This window comes from Pogoniulus pusillus, chromosome Z (assembly GCF_015220805.1).
Source record: "Pogoniulus pusillus isolate bPogPus1 chromosome Z, bPogPus1.pri, whole genome shotgun sequence".
In the NCBI taxonomy this organism is placed as follows: Eukaryota; Metazoa; Chordata; class Aves; order Piciformes; family Lybiidae; genus Pogoniulus; species Pogoniulus pusillus.
In genome coordinates this window covers 111,361,596-111,386,680 of record NC_087309.1, presented here as the reverse complement: position 1 = coordinate 111,386,680, position 25,085 = coordinate 111,361,596, and the positions used below count along the sequence as shown (strand labels likewise).

The 25,085-nt window shown below is 48.3% G+C and overlaps 1 protein-coding gene across 1 annotated transcript in view; it reads left to right on the top strand.

The window, feature by feature from the left end:
• Positions 1-12,984: 12,984 nt before the first annotated feature.
• The window catches only part of LOC135193198 (neuronal acetylcholine receptor subunit alpha-7-like), a 106,591-nt gene continuing 94,490 nt past the window's right edge, over positions 12,985-25,085 (top strand). Inside the window, exon 1 of the mRNA XM_064176742.1 lies at positions 12,985-13,063. Within this exon, the coding sequence (XP_064032812.1) occupies positions 12,985-13,063 (79 nt within the window). The remainder of the gene's footprint in view (positions 13,064-25,085) is intronic.

The window sequence follows — 25,085 nt, the reverse complement described above, 5'->3', positions numbered from 1 at the left end:
TCAGGCTGCACCAGGGGAGATTTAGGCTGGAGGTGAGGAGAAAGTTCTTCACTGAGAGAGTCATTGGACACTGGAATGGGCTGCCCGGGGAGGTGGTGGAGTCGCCGTCACTGGGGCAGTTCAAGGCAAGGTTTGACGTGGCACTTGGTGCCATGGTCTGGCCTTGAGCTGTGTGGTAAAGGGTTGGACTTGATGATCTGTGAGGTCTCTTCCAACCCTGATGGTACTGTGATACTGTGACTTTGGTACCAAGGAAGGTCATGGAGCAGGGCATCTCAAGTGCCATTACACGCCACACAGGAAACAGCCAGGGAATCAGACACAGACAACATGGGTTTATGAAGGGTAGGTCCTGCCAGATGAATCTGATCTCCTTCTATGACAAGATGACCTTGCTCTTGGATGAGGGAAGGGCTGTGGATATTGTCTATCTCAACTTTAGAAAAGCCTTTGACACTGTCTCCCACAGAATGCCCATGAACAAACTGACTGCTCATGGCTTGTACAAGTTCAGCTCTCCTGGAGAAAGCATTGTGGGAGGAAAGGACCCAAAGGGTCATGGTCAGTGGAGCTAAATCCAGCTGGTAGCTGGTCACAAGTGGTGTCCCCCAGGGCTCAGTGTTGGGATCGCTTCTGTTTAACATATTTATTGATGACTTTGATAGAGACACAGAGTGTGTCAGCAGTAAGTTTGCAGATGACACCAAGTTAGGTGGCAGTGTTGATCTGCAGGAGAGTAGGGAGGCTCTACAGAGGGACTTGGGGACATTGACTCAATGCTAACAGGATGAGGTTCAAGAAGGCCAGATGCCAGGTTCTGCACTTGGGTCACAACAACCACAAGTAGTGTTACAGACTTGTGGAAGTGTGTCTGGAAAGCTGTCTGGCAGAAAGGTACCTGAATCAGTGTATAAAGAAGAGCAACTGATGTCACCATCCTGGGCCCGTGTAAAGTGTCTATTGCTGTACCAAAATTGGACAATCATGAATTTTAAGAGTGGACCAGTCACTGGACAAGGAATTTGCTGGATGACTGCATTCAGAGAGTTCTAGTCAATGGGTCAATGTCCACATGGAGACCAGTGACCAGTGGTGTCTGTCTGGTGTTGGGTACTGGGACCAGTGATGTTTAACATCTTTGTCAGTGACATAGACGGTGGCATTGTGCACCCTCAGCAAGCTTGTGGATGACACCGAGCTGTGTGGTCAGGTTGACATGCTGGAGGGATGGGATGGTATCCAGAGGGATGGGCCCAAGCCAGTCTCACAAAACTGAAAAAGGCCATGTGCAAGGTCCTTCATATAGATCAGGGCAATCCCAAGCACAAATATAGGCTGGGTGAGTGGCTCAAGAGCAGTCTTGAGGAAAAGGACTTGAGGATGTTGGTTAATGAAAAACTGAACATGAGCCAGCAATGTGTGCTTGCAGCACAGAAGACCAACTGTGTCCTGGGCTGCATCAAAAGAAGTGTGATCTGCAGGCCAAGGGGAGTGATTCTTCCCCTCCGTTCTGCTCTCAGGAGACCCCACCAGGAGTACTGTGTCCAGTTCTGGTGCTCCCAGCATAAGAAGGATATTGAACTGCTGGAGTGGGTCCAGAGGAGGGCCATGAAGATGATCAGAGGGCTGGAGCACCTTTCCTGGTGACAGCCTGAGGGAACTGATTAAGTTCAGCCTGGAGAAAAGACTCCAGCAGCTCTTACAGCAGCCTTCCTGTAAGCCTGACTGAAAACTGCCTCATCTGAAACTTAAAGCTAAAGGTGTGTTTAGCAGCCTGTTCACACACAAAGGCCAGAGGAGCTAAGTCAGAATGTTTGTTCAGGGTTGTGTAAATCAAATATACATAGAGTTTTCTGTCTTAGAGTTGCACTTATCCTGGGCCTTAAAGCCAAGTGTCAGTAGTGGCATTATCAGGATGTAAGATGTGCCCCTGACTCTGCTCCCAGGTTGTGCAAACAGTCTCGTTGCATTAGTGTGACAGTGTCACTAACATGCTGAGATTGTCTGTGGTTACAAATAAATGCACTTTGATTTGTTTTCCACTTGTGAACTCTCCAAAAGTAACTATCAAAGTTCATCCTTGAGGGAAAAAAAAGTCCTTAGGTGAGTGAGTAAACAACCTAACAGCATTGTATTCACAGCAAGGCTCATGGCTTTCCTTCTAATTTGCTTTACAGTAGGCTAGAGTCTTCCTTCACAGAGAAACCCTTGGTGTGATGCAGTTATCACAGTATCACAGTATCATCAGGGTTGGAAGAGACCTCACAGATTATCAAGTCCAACCCTTTACCACAGAGCTCAAGGCTAGACCATGGCACCAAGTGTCACATCCAGCCTTGCCTTGAACAGCCCCAGGGATGGTGACTCCACCACCTCCCCGGGCAGCCCATTCCAGTGTCCAATGACTCTCTCAGTGAAGAACTTTCTCCTCACCTCAAGCCTAAATCTCCCCTGGCACAGCCTGAGGCTGTGTCCTCTTGTTCTGGTGCTGGTCTCCCCTGAGCCTCCTCTTCTCCAGGCTAACCAATCCCAGCTCCCTCAGCCTCTCCTCGTAGGGCTGTGCTCAAGGCCTCTCCCCAGCCTCATCGCCCTTCTATGGACACGCTCAAGCATCTCAATGTCCCTCCTAAACTGGGGGGCCCAGAACTGAACACAGGACTCAAGGTGTGGTCTAAGCAGTGCAGAGTACAGGGGCAGAATGACCTCCCTGCTCCTGCTGGCCACACCATTCCTGATGCAGGCCAGGATGCCACTGGCTCTCTTGGCCACCTGGGCACACTGCTGGCTCATGTTCAGGCAGGTATCGAACAGTACCCCCAGATCCCTCTCTGTCTGGCTGCTCTCCACTCACTCCGACCCCAGCCTGTATCTCTGCATGGGGTTGTTGTGGCCAAAGTGCAGCACCCTGCACTTGGAGCTATTGAACGCCATCCCCTTGGACTCTGCCCATCTGTCCAGTTAAAGTTTCTGGTGTTATTGAAGTGGTATTGTCAGCTGAGAGAATTGAGATGGCAAGCTTAATTTCAGGTCACCATTTCTCTCTACTAAGCTGAACTTCCCAGCTTTAGGAAGTGTCCCCTATGTTCTCTTAGCTGTAGGAAATCACCTCAGTGCCCTCTTTGAGCACAAAATCCAGTCAGACACACATATGGTCAGAGCAAAACAGACCAGACCTCTTTTACTGTGTCCATCTGGCTCAGGGCTGCTCAGTCTCACCCACATGATTTGGCTCTTATATAAACCTTTCCCCCCCCTCCTTCCTGATATGTTTTTTTCCTTTTAATATCCTTATCCACCATGTTGACACATCCTTGATGGTCCTGGATTTGCAAAGTTTGTATCTTTACTGATACTTGTGATTGTCTTCATAATGCCCATTGTTCGTGAGCACTTTGTTTAAACTTGTATTCACCTTTTTGGTGTTTTTTTTTTCTATCTGCCATTTTTCATGTTCCTGTCTTGTTTGTGTAGATCAGAGTTGACTGTTTGCATGGACAGATGCGTTGGCATGTCGCATACACAGACCTTCAAGCATCTTAAACTTCTAACTTTGCCTTGCTCTTCAGCACAACAATGTTCCTCATGTTGCCCTGTGGCTGTGTCATGCTGCTCAGAGGTCAATGGATGCAGCTAAGCCTTCTGCAAGGCTCCACATAGCATTTTCATTGGGTGCTATACGAGGTGAAGGAGTAGAATGAGGAGTTGAAACACAAAACTCCCTAAGGTTCAAGTTGTAGTAACTCAGTGACAGATCTACCTAGGAAGAAAAGTGGAAGCAATTCAGACAACTGTCAGGAGCAATAGTTTTAGACTAAAGGAAGCTAGGTTTAGATTAGGTATAATGGAAAAACTATGAAAAAAGAAGCAGAGATACTTGAAAGCTTGCCCAGAAAAGCTGTGTATGCCCCATCTCTGCAAACATCCAGAGTCAGGGTGGAAGGGGCTTAGAACAATCTGATCAGAGAAAATTGTTTCTGCCCATAGCAGAAGGGTTGAAACTAGGTGGTCTTCAATGATCCATTCCAACCCAAGCCACTCTATGATTCTATGACTCTGTAAACTGGAGAGGCTGATGTGTGTTGCTAGCTTGATTTTAAATACTCTTGCCAAGAAGCAAGGGCTACCAACCTATCTGGTGCACTTGCCTGTAGGCAGAGTAAATGTCATTCTCTGTCCTGACTCTTAAAACTTTGTTAGTGCTTCGAGTTTGGCTGTTGCTGGATATACATAGGAATAGAGACAAAATCTGAACCAGGGCTTCAAAGGAAGTAACTCAGCTTCAAAGGAAGCAAACCTCAGGAAGCAGTCAAGGTACAACTTCCTAGTTATGAGTTTTGGAAGTGTTTGTTTGGAGAACCAATAGACTCCAGCTGCTCCATCAGCCCAGGACATGACCTATTTATTTTCTTCTACCTTACAATTTATAGATTTTCTAGACAATTGTAACTGCTTGTAACTGACAAATAGACCTGTTACGATGTCTTGTAGACTGAAAGCCCAAGAGCAAGGGAAATGCTAGGATGTCTCTGAACTAGACTCAGTGGAAAAATGGAAGCAACTTTCTGGAGTTTCTGATTAAAGAAAATTCTGGTTCCTTTAGGTTAGAAGGGAATTCTAAGATCATCAAGTTCAACTATTAATCTAACACTACTAAGTCCACTGCTAAATCATGTCCCTAAGAACCATGTCTACATATCCTTTCAAGTACCTCAGGAGTGATTCAACCTCTTCCCTGGGTAGGCTGTTTCAGTGGCTGACAACTCTTTCAGTGAAGGAATTTTTCTTTGTGCAACCTGAAGCTGTTTCCTCTTGACCTATGACTACTAGGGAGTAAAGACCAACACCCCTCTTGCTGCAACCTCCTTTGACATAGTAGCAGAGAGTGAGTAGGTCTCTGCTCAGCCTTGTTCAGGCTAAACAGCCCCAGTTCCCTCAGCCATTTCTCATAAGACTTGTTTTCCAGAATCTTCACCAGCTTGGACACACTGCCTCATGTGAGAGTCTAAATCCTCTCTCTCGTTCATCAACAAAGTTAAAGATTGCCTTTGTTAACCTCCCAGACTCAGACTAGGTGCTTGGCCAAAAGCTCAGGGATGCATATCAACCAATGCCTTGGAGAAAATTCCTGGATCTCAGCCTGGCTTGAATGCCCAGAATGTGTACATCTCATGTCAGCTACCCTGAAGAGAAAATGCTTACGTGTATTCAGGGTATGGACAGATAAGCAGTGCAGGGAAGGGGCAGAGGCCCTCCCCTGGTGCTGCCACTGGTCCCCTGGGAATGCATGAATACACAGGAAGATTCCCTGGGGAGCTGCACTTGGACACTGATCTATAAAACAGTATAAAAAGACATGAGCAATGCCTGCCAAAGTGTGGACCTCCACCAGACTACCACCAGAGCACCACCAGAAAAACTCCTGGCGTGCTTCACGGATCATCCCTGGGCCGTGCACCTGTCTCTCCCCCTTAGTCTGTGGCTGATGGTAATATAATCCCAGCTCTTTTCCTTCCCTGTTTCTTCTCTGTTTTGCGGTTGTGCTCTTTATCTCTTCTCCCGCCTTCTCTCTCTCTCTCTCTCTCTCTCTCTGTTTTGTCCAGCTTTAATAAATCATTTTGTGGTGATACGTGGCCTCACTTGCATCTTAATTTCACAACACGGAGATCTGTAAGAGCAGGTCTTGTGCCTCTGGACAGAGATAGTGTTAATCTCTGTTCTCTGGACCTTGACACCTCATCACAATGTCTGTCTTGTAATGAGGGGCCCAAAGTGGGACACAGTATGCAAGGTGCAGGCTCTCCAGTGCTGAGTACAGGGGCGACTGTTGGTGCTTGCTATCCTGTTCCTCATACAAGCCAGGATGCTGTTGTCCTTCTGGCCACCTGGGCACGCTACTGGCTCATGTACAGATAGCTGTCAGCTAACACTGCTGGACAGCTTTTGTTGTTTCAGCACTCGTTTCTCAAGTTGTTGTGACCCAAATGCAGGATCTGGCATGTGGCCTTGTTGACCCCAGTGGGCTTCAGCCCATCCATATAGTCTGTCCAGGTAACTGTGTAAAGCCTCTCTATCCTCAAGCAGATCAGTATTGCCATCCAGCTTTCTGTTGCCTGCAAAATTAACAAGGGAGTGCTCAATTCACTCATCAAGGTCACTGAAAAAGATATAAAAGAGAGGTGGTCCCAGTACTGAGCCCTGATGAGCACTGCTTGTGACCAGCCATGTGCAGGATTTAACTCCTTTCACCACAAAACTTCAGGAATATCCACCCCATACAGAGACAGATCTTCCAGAAGGATGCTGTGGGATATGATATCAAAGACCTTTACCAACATCCAGCCAAACTACATCCACAGCCTTGTTTTCACCCACTGAGCAAGTTACCTGGTCATAGAAGGTCAGGTCAGTTAAGCAGGACCTGCCTTTCATGCACATGTGCTGACTAGACTGATAGTGGTACTCAGGATGATATCTGCTCCATGACTTTGCCTGGCAGTGTGGCCAGACTGACAGGTCCATAGTTCCTGGCATCCTGGCTCGCTGCATCAATTACTCGTGGAGGGGTATTCTGCCTGTACACCAGTTGGGGTGAAGGGGAGAAATCAATTAATGTGAGAGGATATTTATAAATATATATTAACTTCAGTATTTCAACTCTCACCGCGCCCAACCACTGCACTTTAATATTAAAAGGATTGTTTTACATGGTTATGAAGACATTCTAGGATATATGGGGGGATGGGGTCAGGGAGAGGTGTGTTGCCCTGGAAATTCATGAGGAATTAGTTCAGGACCTGCTGAGCCATCTGGACACGCACAAGTCCATGGGACCAGATGGGATCCATCCCAGGGTGCTGAGAGAGCTGGCAGCTGAGCTGGCCAAGCCACTCTCCATCATTTTCCAGCAGTCCTGGCTCACTGGAGAGGTCCCAGGAGACTGGAAACTGCCAACGTGGTCCCCATCCACAAGAAGGGTCGGATGGAGGAACCTGGGAACTACACACCCATCAGCCTGACCTCAGTGCCAAGGAAACTGATGGAGCAGGTTATCTTGGGGGTGATAAGAGCACACCTAAGGGACGGCCAAGGGCTCAGGTCCAGCCAGCATGGGTTTAGGAAGGGCAGATCCTGCCTCTCCAACCTGATCTCCTTCTATGATCAGGTGACCCGCTTGGTGGCTGTGGGGAGGCCTGTGGATGTGGTCTGTCTGGACTTCAGCAAGGCCTTTGACACTGTCCCTCACAGCAAACTGCTGGCTAAGCTGTCAGCCCATGGCTTGGATGGCAACACTCTGTGCTGGGTTAGGAACTGGCGGGAGGGCCGGACCCAGAGAGTGGTGGTGAATGGTGCCACATCCAGCTGGCGGCTGTCACTAGTGGTGTCCTTCAGGGATCAGTGCTGGGCCCCATCCTCTTTAACATCTTCATAGATGATCTGGATGAGGGCATGGAGTCAGTCATCAGCAAGTTTACAGATGACACCAAGCTGGGGGCAGATGTGGCTGGGTTGGAGGGCAGAAGGGCTCTGCAGTGGGACCTTGACCGCCTGGACAGATGGGCAGAGTCCAATGGGATGGCATTCAATAGCTCCAAGTGCAGGGTGCTGCACTTTGGCCACAACAACCCCATGCAGAGATACAGGCTGGGGTCGGAGTGGCTGGAGAGCAGCCAAACAGAGAGGGATCTGGGGGTGCTGATTGATACCTACCTGAACATGAGCCAGCAGTGTGCCCAGGTGGCCAAGAGAGCCAGTGGCATCCTGGCCTGCATCAGGAATGGTGTGGCCAGCAGGAGCAGGGAGGTCATTCTGCCCCTGTACTCTGCACTGGTTAGACCACACCTTGAGTCCTGTGTTCAGTTCTGGGCCCCCCAGTTTAAGAGGGACATTGAGATGCTTGAGCGTGTCCAGAGAAGGGCGATGAGGCTGGGGAGAGGCCTTGAGCACAGCCCTATGAGGAGAGGCTGAGGGAGCTGGGATTGGTTAGCCTGGAGAAGAGGAGGCTCAGGGGTGACCTTATTGCTGTCTGCAACTACCTGAGGGGTGATTGTGGCCAGGAGGAGGTTGCTCTCTTCTCTCAGGTGGCCAGCACCAGAACAAGAGGACAGAGCCTCAAGCTACGCCAGGGGAAATTTAGGCTCAAGGTGAGGAGAAAGTTCTTCCCTGAGAGAGTCATTGGACACTGGAATGGGCTGCCCGGGGAGGTGGTGGAGTCGCCGTCCCTGGAGCTGTTCAAGGCAGGATTGGACGTGGCACTTGGTGCCATGGTCTAGCCTTGAGCTCTGTGGTAAAGGGTTGGACTTGATGATCTGTGAGGTCTCTTCCAACCTCGGTGATACTGTGTGATATATCTACAGAAACTCATTAATAACTAGCAAACATTGAAACTATTAACAGAGAGAGTTTTCCCTGTGGCTTAATGCCACCTGGGGTCTTATACTATTTGCCCAGCAAAGCTGAGCTTAAAGCTGCTTTCTGCTTTATGGCAGAGGTAACAGAAATTACAGAGGCATTCAAGTATTCACTCACAATTTGGATTAATCAGAAATCACCCTCCGGGGCTACATCACAGCCTATTGCAAGTGTCCAATTCTTCAGGGTCTCTGCCTGTGGAGTTTGAGGCTGGAATCCTCCAGCTTCAGGGGAAATGGCAGTCTCTGACCTTATGCTACTGATTTCTGCTGGCTGCTCTGTCCAGGAGTTTGCAGGCAGGCAAGCAAGAAATGTGGCGGAGCCGCAAGTAATATGGGGAGGGCTGCACGTGAGCCTGTGCACCCCTATATATCAAATGTGGGCTGAGAGTTAATGCTCTCATTGGCCACTCAAATAGCCAATCTGGTTGGCAGTCAGCCAAACCTTACCATGCTAGGCAAAAGGCACTTGCCTGGACTATCCCAAATATGGGGATCACATGGGCTTACACCAGGGAGACACGAGCTGGGCATGTGGGGACTTACACAACCAGGTGTCCTGGGCAATTGACTTTATAGCCCCAGTCTGTTGTGCCCCTTTGTGCTTGTTTACCCCTGGTGCAGGCAGAGAGACATGTCCAGGGAGACCAGGCATAAATAAGCCCATTTTCTTGCCTACAGGCCCTCCACAACAGTCCTTGAAGGTAAGTGGGCCATGATTCCTGATGACAGTGATGAGATGGAATGCTCTTTGGACTGCTGTGATGGTTTGGGCTCTTACCCGCCCCCCCATACTTTTTGGAATTGCCCCAGCTAACTCAGACGGCCTCTGGGAATATAAATGAAGCTATTTATTTTACAGCAGCAAATATACAAGCAGCTATTTACAATATATACAGTTATATATAGAATTATACAAAGGATAAACAATACAGAAGCACAACTCCCCTCCCAGAAACCTGAGTCCCCAGGAGGGGCTCTCAAACCACCCCAACACCTCCCCTTGCCCTCTCAACCCTACCCCAGTTCTCAGGAAGAAGAGAGGTGCAGCCAAGAGGTTAGGGAGCAAGGTTAGTGGGAGCAAGGTTAATGAGATGTGACCAGGTCTGAAGGCAAAGGCAGAATGAAAGTCAAAATGGAGAATGTTTTACTTCTTCTTCCCAGAGTTCTCAGCATGACTGTGAGTGAAGAGACACAATTGTTTTCATTTCACTGCCCATTATCTAGTTCTGTTACCAAAACATTCTAGCTTGCTTCAAACTAGCACAACTGCGCCTTACACCTCCCAGAGTCATAGGGGAGCTGGCCAGTGTAGCCGCCAAGCCACTGCCCATGACATTTGAAAAGTCTTGTCAGTCAGATGAGGTCCCTGGTGACTGGAAGAAGGGAAACATTGCACCCAGTTGGAAAAAAAGTTAGAAAGGAAGACCCCAGGAATTACTGACCTTCAGCCTCACCTCTGTGCCTGGGAAGATCATGGAACAGATCCTTCTGGAAACTCTGATAGGCTACAAGGAGGACAGGAAGGTGATTTGAAACAGCCAGCATGGCTTTACTAAAGGAATGTCCTGCCTGAACAATCTAGTGGCTTTCTGCAATGGAGTGACTACATCAGTGGACAATAGTTGTCATCTATCTGACTTCTGAGAGGCCTTTGACATGGTTTCCCACAACATCCTTTTTTCTAAATTGGAGAGATATGGATTCAATGGGTGGATGGTTTGATGGGTAAGGAATTGGCTAGAGGGTTGCATCCAATGGGTAGTGGCCAATGGCTTGATGTCCAGATGGAGACGGGTGACAAATGGTGTCTCTCAAGCATCCTGTACTGGGGCCAACGCTGTTTTAACACCTCCACCAATGACTTCTGCCACAGCCAAAAGGACCTGACTAGGACCTGAGAAGACATAGCCAAGGGCTCAGTGACTGCTGTGGAACACTGATGCTGAACACAAGAGATGAGAGGGTGGAGTGGGCAGTGGCAGTGCTGTAATGCTGTTGGACATGTGTGCTGTGGCTGGGTAACTGCTAGGGGAGTTCTACAGGGAGTGATGTGCCCACATGATGGATGGTGAAGTCACCCAGGGATAGACTGTGACACGTCCAAGCAGTTGACTGTGATATCCTCAAGTATTAGATAGTAACCCTACTTTCCTTGATGCTCATATCTGGGCTCTGAGTTTCACCCAGCCAGCTCACACCTGCACTGAAGGACTATGCAGGGTGTCCTGCAAGGCAGTTATTTGTCCTGACATCTTGCTGGGGAAGCTGTTGAGTGCAGCTCTCAGTGCTCAGCTATCAGAGGACTTTTCCTGGCTCCACTAGTCTGAGGCAGCCTGGGCACCTAGGGGTTGTGCTTGCATAAGGAGAGGTGAGCTGGGTGGAAGCATGTCACTCTGGAGAGCTGGGAGGGTTTCCTTCTTGACAGACCTGGGCACTTCTTCCATCACAGTGGTCTCTCTTCTCTTTCTAGCATGATATTGGCTGCTGCAGCCTTGGTGAGAAGGAGTGGTTGTCATCCCCAGTTTCCCCCAGCCTACAATGGCGTGTGAAGAGCATGGCCACAGGTCTGGACAACAGCTGTCCAATATGCCTGGATAGCTAGAATGAAGGACAGCTTTGTGATGCTAACCCTCAACCAGTTCCACCTGCATCCTGCAGTGGGCTGAGAGCAAGTTCCCTCTCTTCAAAAAGAGGGTGAGCTCCATCTTTCACAGTATGGGAGGGTGATGAAATTTGAGAAGCGTGTTCTGCCATCACCTGCAACACCATCAAGTTGTCATCCACCTGACAGGAGGAGCTTCCGAACCTCCAGCCACCCACAGCCTCCCAAACCCTGCAGCACCTGCACCAGCAGCTGCCGGGTCACTGCCCTAGGCTCCAGTAGGTGGTTTTCACTGCTACATCTCTGCATGGCACATCTGTGTACACCCTGCTGTTATCCATCCCCTGCTACCCTGCGTGCCTCATAATCTGGGACAGCTTTACAAGGATGCCCAGGAAGCAGAAGCACAGAGCCTCATCTCATCCAGCCTGCAAGAACTTGGCCTGGATGAGGAGGCTGTGATCCAGCTGCTGTGAATCTCTCTGGGCAGATGCACAAGGAGCTTTGTCCATCAGCTTACTGGCACCATTGTGTGCCAGGGCAGTAGGGAGACCTGACAATGGATGAGCCCAAGGGACAGCCACACTGGCACATAGCAACCCCTTGTGGTTCTGGGATCCCAAGCCTATTTAGTATGTAATAAAAGAAGATGAAAGCATGAAAACTGCAGAAAGATGCTCAGTGTTGTTAACAATGGCAGTGGTGTTGCTGTCCCTGCCTGGCCTGAGCTGCCTTTCTTCTTTTTCCCTGGTGCTGCATCTGCTGTTTCCTCACATGCCTGCTGGGGGCAGCCTAGCGGGAGGGGGTGTGCAGTGGTACAACCCCTGGCCATGAGGATTCCTTCTACCTGTGACAGCTCCAGGCCTGGCTCTAGGTGGCTTATCCCAAAGCAAATGTTTTCAGCTGTGAGATTCTCCAGTGCCAGCCAGGCTGTACTTTGCCACTCGTCACCTCAGGCCTAGCCTCCTCCTCACTGCACCCTCTGCCCCTTGTCTCAGGGCTCTGCTTTCCTACCAGCTTGCACTGCCTGGTGCAGCCTCACTACTGCACTGCCTAAATCCCTCCTGTGTGGAGTCACCGCTTTATGCTGCTCTCCGCCTGAGCCTGTATTTGTACCCTGCGCAGTCAGAAGCCCCGAGAGGCTCAGCAAAGGCAACGACTACTCAGCGTATTCAAACCTTTGCTTTGCCTTTGCCTGTGAGTAAATGGATTGGGAAGGTAGAGTTGTCCCAGGGGAGCCAAGGTGAGAGCAAAGTTCCACAGTGGGGAGCCAGCAGCAGTGGATGCTGGGGGAGAGAGCACTCACTCAGGTCAATTCCTTGCATCTGGTGGGAGTGGTTGCAGGAAGCATTTAATGAAAAAGAAGGGTAGCTAGTTTCACCTTCCTCAGTCTCTACGCCATCAAATCTCCCCTGATGCTTTTGCTGGCAGAAAGGGCTTCTGCATGACAGAGGGACCACTCCACAGATGCTTGCAGCAGTTCACACGGGCAGCTGAGAGGGAGCAAAGAGGGACACAAACTCCTTTTGCCAGAAAGCAGCTCTAGAGGCACTCGAGTGCAAGCACTGAAAGTGCTGCAGACGTGCTGGCTCAAGTTAGGTGCAATCTGTGGGGATGTGGAGAGCATCTCCCAGGCAGCACACTCCCCCTGCTTGCACTACACACACAGCTGTGTGCGAAGGTCTGTAGCACTTGCTTCTGACCAGGAAAAGTCTCAGAGTGCCTGGGAATGTGAGTCCCGAGCAAAGTAACCAGACCCTTCGTGTTTCGATTTACTGACCCAGAGCTGAGCTGATTTGGCTCCTGGGGACTGGAGAAGCACAGGAGCAAATGAACTTCTCCCTCCTGGTGGGAAGCTGGTTTGATGTGTTATTACTGTAATTGCCAAATCCATCAGTCATTGCAGGCTGTCTCCAAGACTTCATCCCCTTTCACCCTCTGCTCAGAAAGGATAGCCAGCTTGTTTTGAAAATGCTTACAGAAAAGTGCTTGGGATTTGTTTATTCTGGACTCTGTCTTTGGGCATCCTTCTTCCTTTCTGTCTTTAAAGGTAAGCTCATCTATGGTTGTCCAGTTTTGTGTTTGGGCTGTTTATTTGTTTTAGATCTAACTTCATTAATTACATTTTATTTTATTCTGGTTTGTTTTATTCTAGTTTGTTTTATTCTATTTTTTATTCTATTTTGTTTTATTATGTTTTGTTTTATTTTATTCTATTTTGTTTTATTGTTTTCTTTTATTATGTTTTGTTTTATTCTATATTTTATTTTATTCTCTTCTATTTTGTTTTATTTTATTATTTTGTTCTATTCTATTTTGGTTTATCTAATTTTATTCTATTTTGGTTTATTCTGTTTTGTTCTGTTTTGTTCTATTTTTGTTTTATTCTATTCTGTTTTATTTTATTCTAATTTTTTTAATTCTGTTTTTCTAAATTATCTTCTATTTTTGTTTTCTTCTATTCTATTTTGTTTTATTCTGGTTTGGTTTATTCTGTTTTATTCTATTCTATTTTTGTTTTATTCTATTCTGTTTTATTTTATTCTAATTTGTTTTATTCTGTTTTATTTTATTCTCTTTTATTTTTTATTTATTCTATTCTATTTTGGTTTATTCTATTTTGTTTTGTTTTATTTAATTTTATTCTATTTTGGTTTATTCTGTTCCCCCCCACCCCACCCCCTAACCAGTAGCCACATCCTACCCCAACTCTGTTTTCAGAAGGGCTTGCTTGTGCTTGTAGTTTAAACTTTGTTGAAGTCCAGTGCTGGTTTCACTGAGTTCTGTAATCAGTTTGAATAACTTTGTGGATCAGTGTTGGGCATCTTCTCAGGCAGGAAAAGATGTGAGGCTTTTTTGTTTAGTAATGAAGAGTGAGTTATTTTCACTTCTAGAAATGAATTGAAATGTGTTTCCAAATGAATATGTTCTTGCTGTCCTGTAGAAAAGTGACCAATCCATGCTTTTTTTTTGGGGGGGTGGAGGGGGGGTGAGGGTGGAATGGTAAGTGATAACTCCAGACAGGACAGAGTGGCTGTAAGAGCCGTGTAGGTGTAATGTTGAAATGCTGTTGTTCTACCAAGAAAAATGTCCTGAAGAAAATTCTTAGCTGATTGCTTTCTATGCATCACCTGGGAAGATTCATAGCTGCATAGATACATACATTTACTACTTCTGATTTCTCTTTTCGGTCTTGGTTGGTTTTTCTTTTTTTTTTTTCTCCCCTTGGTTGTTCTTTCTTTTTTTTTTTTTTTTTTTTTTTCCTCCCCTGACTGCTGGTATGCTAAAGAAAAAAAAAATCTTCTAGACAGTGATGGTTATAAGCTGGGAACATCTGATGAAAATAATAATGGGCTTCTGTAGTCTCAGGTGTTACCTGTGATCAAAATACCTTCTGAAGTTTCATAGAATCATAGAATCAGTCAGGCTTGGAAGGGACCACAAGGATCAGCCAGTTTCAACCCCCCTGCCATGCCCAGGGACACCCTACCCTAGAGCAGGCTGCCCACTGCCTCATCCAGCCTGGCCTTAAACACCTGCAGGGACAGGACCTCAAACACCTCCCTGGGCAACCCATTCCAGCCTCTCATCACTCTCATGCTGAAGAAATTCCTCCTCACATTCAGCCTGAATCTCCCCACCTCCAGCTCTGCTCCATTCCCCCTAGTCCTGTCACTCCCTGATCGCCTGAAAAGTCCCTTCCCAGCTTTTTTGCAGGCCACTTCAGATACTGGAAGGCCACAAGAAGGTCACCTGGGAGCTTCCTCTTCTCCAGACTGCACAGCTCCAACTCTTTCAGTCTGTGCTCACAGCAGAGCTGCTCCATCCCTCTGTGCATCCTCCTGGCCCTTCTCTGGACACACTCCAGCATCTCCACATCCTTCTTGTAATGGGGGCTCCAGAACTGGATGCAGTACTCCAGGTGGGGTCTCAGCATAGCGGAGTAGAGGGAGAGAATCACCTCCCTCTCCCTGCTGGCCACACTTCTCCTGGTGCAGCCCAGGATCTGGTTGACTCTCCAGGCTGCAAGTGCACACTGCTGGCTCATGTTGAGACTCTTTTCCACCATCACCTCCAGGTCCCCCTCCTCAGGGCTGCTCTCCAGCTGTTTCAGCCTGTTACAGACAGAAGTAGGAACTGTGTGATTCCTCCAAAGTGCAGAGGACTGCAGGGCTCACAATAAAGGATTTTTATATCAGAAGGGAGGTTGAAATGGCCACCATCCTGGAACTTGCTCAAGGTTCTACACAAATTGTGCTTTTGTTGCTCTCTAACAGCTGAAGCTGCATCAACTGTAAATTCTAAACCTGAAAATTCCAAGTGTGAGAGTGCATGCATTTTACTCACAGTGTGTACACAGAGAAAGGAGGATTGTCCTTTTAAAGCAAACAAAGTGGTCCACATGTTTCAGATGCACAGGGGCATGGGAGTCTGGATTATTATTATTGTCCTGTAGATAATGCAGATAATTCCTGGTTATTTTTTCCTGCACGTGCAGAAATCCATGCAGTTTGTCATTACAGCTCCACATTTCAGCTGCCCAGCGTAGCAATGGTATTGCAGGAGAATGCTTCTCCATCTTGCCAAATTAAGAACCTTGATTTCTTTTTTGTTGTTTTCTTAGGCATCTCTGTGCTACTTCAGGAGCTGAAAGAGCAGGCAGGTGATGGCATCTAGCTGTAACCTGACTTGCTGTGTCTAGTCCCACTTTGAGTCGTTGTGTATTGTGTAAATATTGTCTTTTAAATGCAGAGTTTTCACTGATGCATCAGTGGGGATGCTTAATTTCCCTGAGTGGCACATGAAGACTCAAGCTGCATTTGTAAATAATGCAGAGGATATTTTGTTAGGTGCTTTTACTGGCAGTATACAGGTTTGCACTTTTACAGACAGCTGCCGAAGCAGAATAAAGGGAACCTCTGGGAAGGGGAGAGGGGAGGAGAGGAGAGGAGAGGAGAGGAGAGGAGAGGAGAGGAGAGGAGAGGAGAGGAGAGGAGAGGAGAGGAGAGGAGAGGAGAGGAGAGGAGAGGAGAGGAGAGGAGAGGAGAGGAGAGGAGGGGAGAGGAGGGGAGAGGAGGGGAGAGGAGGGGAGAGGAGGGGAGAGGAGGGGAGAGGAGGGGAGAGGAGGGGAGAGGAGGGGAGAGGAGGGGAGAGGAGGGGAGAGGAGGGGAGAGGAGGGGAGAGGAGGGGAGAGGAGGGGAGAGGAGGGGAGAGGAGGGGAGAGGAGGGGAGAGGAGGGGAGAGGAGGGGAGAGGAGGGGAGAGGAGGGGAGAGGAGGGGAGAGGAGGGGAGAGGAGGGGAGAGGAGGGGAGAGGAGGGGAGAGGAGGGGAGAGGAGGGGAGAGGAGGGGAGAGGAGGGGAGAGGAGGGGAGAGGAGGGGAGAGGAGGGGAGAGGAGGGGAGAGGAGGGGAGAGGAGGGGAGAGGAGGGGAGAGGAGGGGAGAGGAGGGGAGAGGAGGGGAGAGGAGGGGAGGGGAGGGGAGAGGAGGGGAGGGGAGGGGAGAGGAGGGGAGGGGAGGGGAGAGGAGGGGAGAGGAGAGGAGAGGAGGGGAGGGGAGAGGAGAGGAGGGGAGGGGAGAGGAGAGGAGAGGAGGGGAGGGGAGAGGAGAGGAGAGGAGAGGAGAGGAGGGGAGGGGAGAGGAGAGGAGGGGAGGGGAGAGGAGAGGAGGGGAGGGGAGAGGAGAGGAGGGGAGAGGAGAGGGGATGCATTGAAGCAGAAGATAAAAATGTCAGGATTGTGTTAGCATGTTATCTATAGCAGAGACTTTTAGCAGTAAGCTGCTAATGAGTATTTCAGGTTCCTCAGTGCACTCACATGGCTGTCATAGCAAGTCCAGTGTAACTAACATCACTCTCTCTCACAGTGCCAAATGGTTTCAGCAGTTCCTCAACTCCTGTAGTCCTGTAGGACTATTTGACAGGAAGGGTTTGACAAAGTTAAAAACCCAACCAGAACAAAACCAAAGGTGAAGAACATGGTATCTTTTTCCAGTCCTTTCTACAACTGTTTATTCAACTTGAGTCTGCCAACACTACTGCTAGGAGCCCTGATAGACATGTCGTTCATCATTGCAGCCCTCCTTCCTGAAGAGCCTGGAGCTAGTGGTGCTTTATTAATATACAGACTCTCTATGTCATGTATCCTATATAATCAGGAAACTGGGTTTAAGCCTGCTTCAGTCCCCACTGAAACCTCTCAGAGGCACACACACCTTCCAGGCCAGGTCTTTGAAGGAGCACCCAAAGGATGGAAGGAACGACTTAACTACCTCAGGTGAAGGGACCTGAAAACCCGGCTCGAGGGAAAGATTGGAAGGAAGTGATCAAACTCACTCCCTTCTCCTTTTTCTAGCCTGGGGCCCATGGTGCAGATGACCCTGCAAGGTAGTTCTTCTGAGAAACACGACTACATGAGCACCTAGCCTCTGTGAGGAGCATTACATTCAGCTAAGTGTGCTGCTCAGTTTGAACATCCAGGAAGGTTTAATGTGCATTTTGCTGGCCTCCAGAGAAGCTGCACGTTCTAATTACTGTGCTTTTGTATCCTTTTTTAAAACCCGAGGCCAGAGAAGTGCCATGCCTGTCACACAAATCAGTGAGACAGCTTAGTTTCTTTGTGCAGCCTGACATCAGGGTCATACTGTGGCCATGTGGCTTTGAAAAGGCAACAAAGGCAAAGGCAGTCTGAGGACAGAGCACCTCCTCTGCATTTTGGTGGGAATAGAAGTGCTTACCAGTATGGGACAAATCCTGTGGCAAGGGATGCTGCAAACATTCTAACCAGCTAAATGATGTGAACTGTGGAGTAACCCAGCCTGACTTGGTGTACCCAGCTAGTGCAAAGCAGCTTTGCTCTGGGGTCACTTGTTATATGGAGCTGAATTCCATCGCTACGCTTGTTTAATTCTTTTTCACACCTTTGCTGATTTAGATGAGCTCTAGGGATCACATCAGAACACAACTGCTGATATCACAGAGCAAATCCTTACAAAGATCATAGAATTATAGAATCATAGAATCACCCAGGTTGGAAGAGACCTCCAAGATCATCCAGTCCAACCTAGCACCCAGCCCTAGCCAGTCAACTAGACCATGGCACTAAGTGCCTCATCCAGGCTTTTCTTGAACACCTCCAGAGACAGTGACTCCACCACCTCCCTGGGCAGCCCATTCCAATGCCAATCACTCTCTCTGGCAACAGCTTTCTCCCAACATCCAGCCTAGACTTCCCCCAGCACAACTTGAGACTGTGTCCTCTTGTTCTGTTGATGGTTGTCTGGGAGAAGAGGCCAACCCCAACCTGGCTACAGCCTCCCTTCAGGTAGTTGTAGACAGCAATGAGGTCTGTCCTGAGCCTCCTATTCTCCAACCTAAATGCCCTCAGCTCCCTCAGCCTCTCCTCACAGGGTTTGTGTTCCAAGCCCCTCACCAGCTTTGTTGCCCTCCTCTGGACACCTTGCAGCACCTCAACATCTCTCTTGAATTGAGTGGCCCAGAACTGCACACAAGACTCAAGGTGTGGCCTGACCAGTGTTGAGTACAAAGAATAACCTATTGGCTTGCTTCCATGCAAGAAGATGCTCTTTCTGCAGGAGTAGCATTGGCAAGACAGTGTCAAAAGGCCAGATTCTTCTGCCAAGCTACAAGTTACCAAATATGAGCTAACTAGACTGAGGTGACACTAGTTTGTAGATCTGTGTAGCAGGGAGAACCAAGGCTGGTACTTTAATGTTTATACATGGAGTCTAAATTTCAGGCATCAGATGGGCAGGACTGATAAAACAGCAGTGAGCTGTGTTCATCAAACTGACTTAATCCAAAGAAAACCTGTTGAATGGATGTAGATGTGAGAAGTCCTTTGCCTTAATAGAGTACAATGTGTTCTCACTGGTGTTTTAGGTGCATAGTGAAGGACCTCTAGCCTTGAATCTCATAAATGCTACCAGACTAGAACCAGATGGTAAAGTCAGATAATTTATAATCTTTCAGTCTCTTAATGTGAGGCCTGAAAATCTCATTCACCTCAATCCCACACATTCCGTTGATGCTCTGAATTGCATCACTCCACTCCTTGAGCATTACACAAAGATATCAGTGTAGCTCATGCAAATTTAAAATAGAAAGAATATGAAGAACCTTTTTGCCTTCTACATGAAAGGAGGTTTTAGAGCAGTGGGGACTGGCCTCTTCTCCCAGATAACAAGTGATAGGATGAGAGGAAATGGCCTTAAGTTGAGATAGAGGAGGTTTAGATTGGATAGTAGGAATAAAATCTTCATTGTAATGGTCATTAGGCACTGGAACAGGCTGTGGTGGAGTCACCATCCCTGGAAGTGTTTAAAAGACATTTGGATGAGGAGCTTAAGGATATGGTCCAGCAGTTGTGTACAGGGAGATGTTAGGTTATGGTTGGACTCTACCATCTTAACGTCTTTTTTAACCAGGCAGTTCTATGATTCTATGAAACATGGCTTGAGGAAAGTTTTCCTTATGAGTACTCTCTGCATTGAGCAAAGCAGGTGAGACCAAGAGAGAGGCCAGAACCAGATGATGTGTGTGGGCTTGCAATGTAGTCAGTAAATTGAATGGAAAGAAAACTTACACTCAGCATGAGTACTAATGCATGTCAACAGTGTGGTGCATGTAACTCTGTTCTGCCTTCCTATCAATTGGCTTTGCTCAGTTAGAGAGGCTGTGATTACCAGAGTGCTGAAAAAGATGTCTGCTGTCCTTATAACCTTGCAGAAGTGGATGTGTTTAGTACTTATTGCTTGCAGAATGTTGTGGGGCAAGGCACAGTCTTAATTTCTGTCCCTAATGCAACATTTGTCAATGAAATGAATACAGTTTGTGGCCAGTCACAAGTGGTGTTCCCCAGAGATTAGTGCTGGGCAAAGTTCTCTTTAGTATCTTTATCAATTATCTTGATGAGGGGATTGAGTACACCAAAGTGAGGGGGTTTTCATCTGCTTGAGGATAGCAGGGCTGTACAGAGGCACCTGGACAGACAGAGTCAATGGGCTGAGGCCAGCGAGGTTCAACAAAGCCAAATGCTGGGTCCTGCACTTGGGTCACAAGAACCCTATGCAGTGCTGCATGCCTGGAAAAGAGTGGCTGGAGAGCTATCCAGCAGAGAGGCATGTGGAGGTGTTTATCAACAAGAGATGAATATAAGTCCTGGCTTATATCACGAATAGTGTGAAAAACAGGACCAAGGAAGTGATTTTCCACCTGTACTCAGCACTGTTGAGTACAACATCTTGGATACTGTTTTGAGCCACCTGATACAAGAAACACATTGAGGTGCAGCAGTGTGTGTCCAAAGAAGGGCAAGGAAGTTGGTGAAGGGCCTGGAGAAGAGGACTTATGAAGAGTGGGTGAGTGAACTGAGGTTGTTTAATCTGGATAGGAGGCTGAGAGGAAACCTTTTTGCTCTCTGCTACCACATGAAAAGGAGATCACGGCAACATTGGCATTGGTCTTTTCTCCCTAGTAACAGGTAATAGGATGAGAGGAAATGGTCTCAAGTTGCACCAGGGGAGGTTTAGATTGGATATTAGGAAACTTTTCCACTGAAATGGTTCTCAAACACTGAAATAGGCTTCTTAGGGAGGTGGTTAAATCCCCATCCCTGGGGGTGTTTAAAGGATGCATAAATGTGATGCTAAGGGCTGTGGTTTATCATTGGACTTAGTAGAGTTAAACAGTGGTTGGACTTTGTGATCTTAAAGGTCTTTTCCTTGATTCTATAGATTTGGACAGAAAAGGGACTTAGAGGGAAGGGGATGGCTTGGAGAGCTCTCATTTTGCACTGAGGACTCAAACAGCCTGAAGCCTGTTTGCAGATTGGACTGACAAGAGTGCACACTGTGTTCTCTCAAGCTCAGCTGTGGCTATGCAGTAGAGAAGCTCTGGCTGCTTAGATCTGCACCACACCAAGAGATAAAATTAGATTGTAAACTGGAAAATACATGCCTGTGGCAGCTGAGGTGAGAGAGGATGTGATCTATACAGACTAGGTTTCTGCATTCAAACCCTGTTCTTGGAGCAGGTTGCTTCTACTGGAGAGTCAAGCTGGGTAGATCTCCAATGATGACAGTCTGCCCTTCAGAGAAAAACAGGTTCACCTGATATCCTGGCAGTGCTCCATGTTGTACCTTGTATCTGTTTTGTGCTGTTGCTCTCGACCTCTCAGAAGAGTCAGGCTCCTTCTTTACAGAGCCATTCCTTATGGCAGCTGAATGCAGCTGGAGAAGTTTCTCATGTTTTCTCATCCCCAAGCTGATCAAAGGCATGTCTTTCCATCTCTTACAGGACGTGCTGTACTCCAGCTGCCCACTGTCTCAGTGGCCTCAACTTGACACAAAACTGGGAGGAGTGGCTGACAGACCAGAGGGATGTGCTGCCTTTCAGGGAGACTTAGGGTGGGAGTTGGGCAGAGAGACATTGAATGAAATTCAACAAGGGCAAGTGGAAAGCCTTGCACTGGGGAAAGAACAAACCCAGGAATCAGTATAGGTTTGGGACTGACCTGTTGAAAGTCAGTGAAGGGAAAAAGGATCTGGGGGCCTCAGTGCATGAGAGGTTGACCATGAGCCAACAGTGTGCTCTTGTGACCAGGAGGGCCAAAGCCATTCTGGAATGTATTAGAAGTGACCTCATCAATGTTTACAAATATGTAAAGGTGAGCACGAGGAGCATGGAGCCACGCTCTGCTCAATGATGCCAATGATAGGACAAGGGGCAGTGGTTGGAAGCTGAGGCATAGGAAGTTTCATGTAAACATGAGGAGAAATTTCTTCACTGTGATGGTGACACAAGACTGGAAGAGGCTGCCCAGTGAAGCTGTAGAGTCTCCCACTCTGGAGATACTGAAAACCTGCCTGGGTGCATTCATGTATGATCTGGTGTAGGAGACCTTGCTCTACAGGAGGTTTGGATTGGATGAGCTTTGGTGGTCCTTTTCTAGAATCATGGAATCAACCAGGTTGGAAGAGACCTCCAAGATCATCCAGTCCAACCTAGCACCCAGCCCTAGCCAGTCAACTAAACCATGGCACTAAGTGCCTCATCCAGGCTTTGCTTGAACACCTGCAGGGATGGTGACTCCACCACCTCCCTGAGCAGCCCATTCCAATGCCAATCACTCTCTCTGACAACAACTTCCTCCTAACATCCAGCCTAGACCTTCCCTGGCACAACTTGAGACTCTGTCCCCTTGTTCTATTGCTGGTTGTCTGGGAGAAGAGACCAACCCCACCTGGATACAGCCTCCCTTCAGGTAATTGTAGACAGCAATGAGGCCAGCCCTGAGCCTCCTCTTCTCCAGGCTAAACATCCCCAGCTCCCTCAGTCTCTCCTCACAGGGTTTGTGCTCCAGGCCCCTCACCAGCTTTGTTGCCCTTCTCTGGACACGTTCCAGCACCTCAACATCTCTCTTGAATTGAGGGGACCAGAACTGGACACAGGACTCAAGGTGTGGTCTGACCAGTGCTGAGTACAGGGGCAGAATAACCTCCCTTGTCCTACTGGCCACACTGCTCCTAATGCAGGCCAGGATGCCATTGGCTCTCTTGGCCACCTGGGCACACTGCTGCCTCATCTTCAGCTACTATCTACTAGTGCCCTCAGGTCCCTTTCTGCCTGGCTGCTCTCCAGCCACTCTGTCCCCAGCCTGTAGCACTGCTTGGGGTTTTCGTAGCCGAAGTGTAGAACCCTGCACTTGCCCTTGTTCAATCTCATCCCATTTGCCTCTGCCCACCTATCCAGCCTGTCCAGGTCCCTCTGCAGGGCTCTCCTACCTTCCAACAGATCCACACCTGCTCCTATCTTGGTGTCATCTGCAAACTTACTGATGCTGGACTCATTCCCCTCATTTAGATCATCAGTAAAGATATTGAACAGGACTTCCAGCTCCTGACTTTGTGTGGTTCTGTGTGAGTCTGTGACTCACTCCACAGGGTCAATGTATGTGTTGTGCTGCCCTTGGGAGACTTTACTGAGCAGAGGTATTTGTGAGTCATGCAATGGGTCTCAGTGATGCTGAGTGCAATATGTAGAAGAGGATGCTACTGAGTGTTTTCCTCACCTCTGAATCAGTTGCTTTGGAGAAAAAAACCCACAAAAGTAGGAGTTCATATAATGACACAGAAAATATCTTCCATAATTCTTGGCCATTTTGTACTCTTTTTGAAGAACTTTCTTCATCCTGAGTCTGCAAAGAGGCAGAGCAGGTCATGGCAAGTGACACTCCCTTGAATATTTTCCCATTTTGAAAAAGTCAAACTGAAATCTGCCTTGGACAGCTGTGGCAATAAGAAGAGGAGATTAAAAAGAACAATCTAATTGTTGTTAGGTGGTTTGCAGTTACAAACTTTTCAAGTGGTATATGGGCAGTATCTTTGAATTGGCCTTGTTCACATTCAGGCCTCACACACAGTTCATAAAAGGCAACTGGATAGGTGGGCAGAGGCCAATGGGATGAGATTAAACAAGGCCAAGTGCAGGGTTCTGCACTTTGGCCACAACAACCCCAAGCAGCACTACAGGCTGGGGACAGAGTGGCTGGAGAGCAGCCAGGCAGAAAGGGACCTGAGGGTGCTGGTAGATAGTAGCTGAAGATGAGGCAGCAGTGTGCCCAGGTGGCCAAGAGAGCCAATGGCATCCTGGCCTGCATCAGGAACAGTGTGGCCAGTAGGACAAGGGAAGTTATTCTTCCCCTGTACTCAACACTGGTCAGGCCACACCCTGAGTACTGTGTCCAATTCTGGTCCCCTCAATTCAAGAGAGATGTTGAGGTGCTGGAACATGTCCAGAGAAGGGCAACAAAGCTGGTGAGGGGCCTGGAACACAAACCCTGTGAGGAGAGGCTGAGGGAGCTGGGAGTGTGCAGCCTGGAGAAGAGGAGGCTCAGGGCAGACCTCACTGCTGTCTACAACTACCTGAAGGGACACTGTAGCCAGGTGGGGTTGGTCTCTTCTGCCAGGCAACCAGCAACAGAACAAGGGGACAGAGTCTCAAGTTGTGCCAGGGAAGGTCTAGGCTGGATGTTAGGAGGAAGTTGTTGCCAGAGAGAGTGATTGGCATTGGAATGGGCTGCCCAGGAAGGTGGTGGAGTCACCATCCCTGCAGGTGTTCAAGCAAAGCCTGGATGAGGCACTTAGTGCCATGGTTTAGTTGACTGGCTAGGGCTGGGTGCTAGGTTGGACTGGATGATCTTGGAGGTCTCTTCCAACCTGGTTGATTGTATGATTCTATGACAGCTTAAAGAGTTCCAGGCAGAGGGCTTGGCTTTCTGATACAGCCAAACAGCTCTCCTGCTGTGTGCTCTCTGCAGCAGTGCAAGGTCTAAGCTTCCTAATATGGTGTCAGAAGATTAATTAGAGTCCAGAGCATCCATCTACTTTATAATTAAAAGATGTTGGGTTGGTTTGTCAGTCCAAGCACTTCAGCACTCCTGCCATTGTCAGATGTACTTTTGTGTTGCCTGACAACAACAATGAGGGGACAGAGTGATAGAGAAAAGATGGGGCAGATCTGTGGGTAAGGAGAGGCCTTACCCTTCTCCAGTGTTCCCAAGCTCACAGAATCACTGAATCACAGAATGTCAGGGGCTGGAAAGGACCTCCAAACCTCATCCAGTCCAATCCCCCTGCAGAGCAGGATCTCCTATACCAGGTCACACAGGAACACATCCAGGCAGGGTTTGAATATCTGCAGAGAGGGAGGCTTCACAACCCCCCTGGGCAGCCTGTTCCAGTGCTCTGTCACCCTCACAGGGAAAAAAATTCCTCCTCATGTTTCCGTGGAACTTCCTATGCCTCAGCTTCCACCCATTGCCCATTGTCCTGTCATCGGGCATCACCCAGCAGAGCCTGGCTCCAGCCTCCTGCCACTCACCCTGCACATATTTATGTCTTTGGGTCAAAATGATGCCACAGACACAGAAAGTGTGTATGCCGAGGAACACAAGAGGGTGAGTCAAACACTGCAAGGTCACTTTCTGCTTTTCAGGCTAGTTTTGACCCTAAGTGACCAAGCATCTTCAGGCATTGCTGTTGTATTGAGACAGTC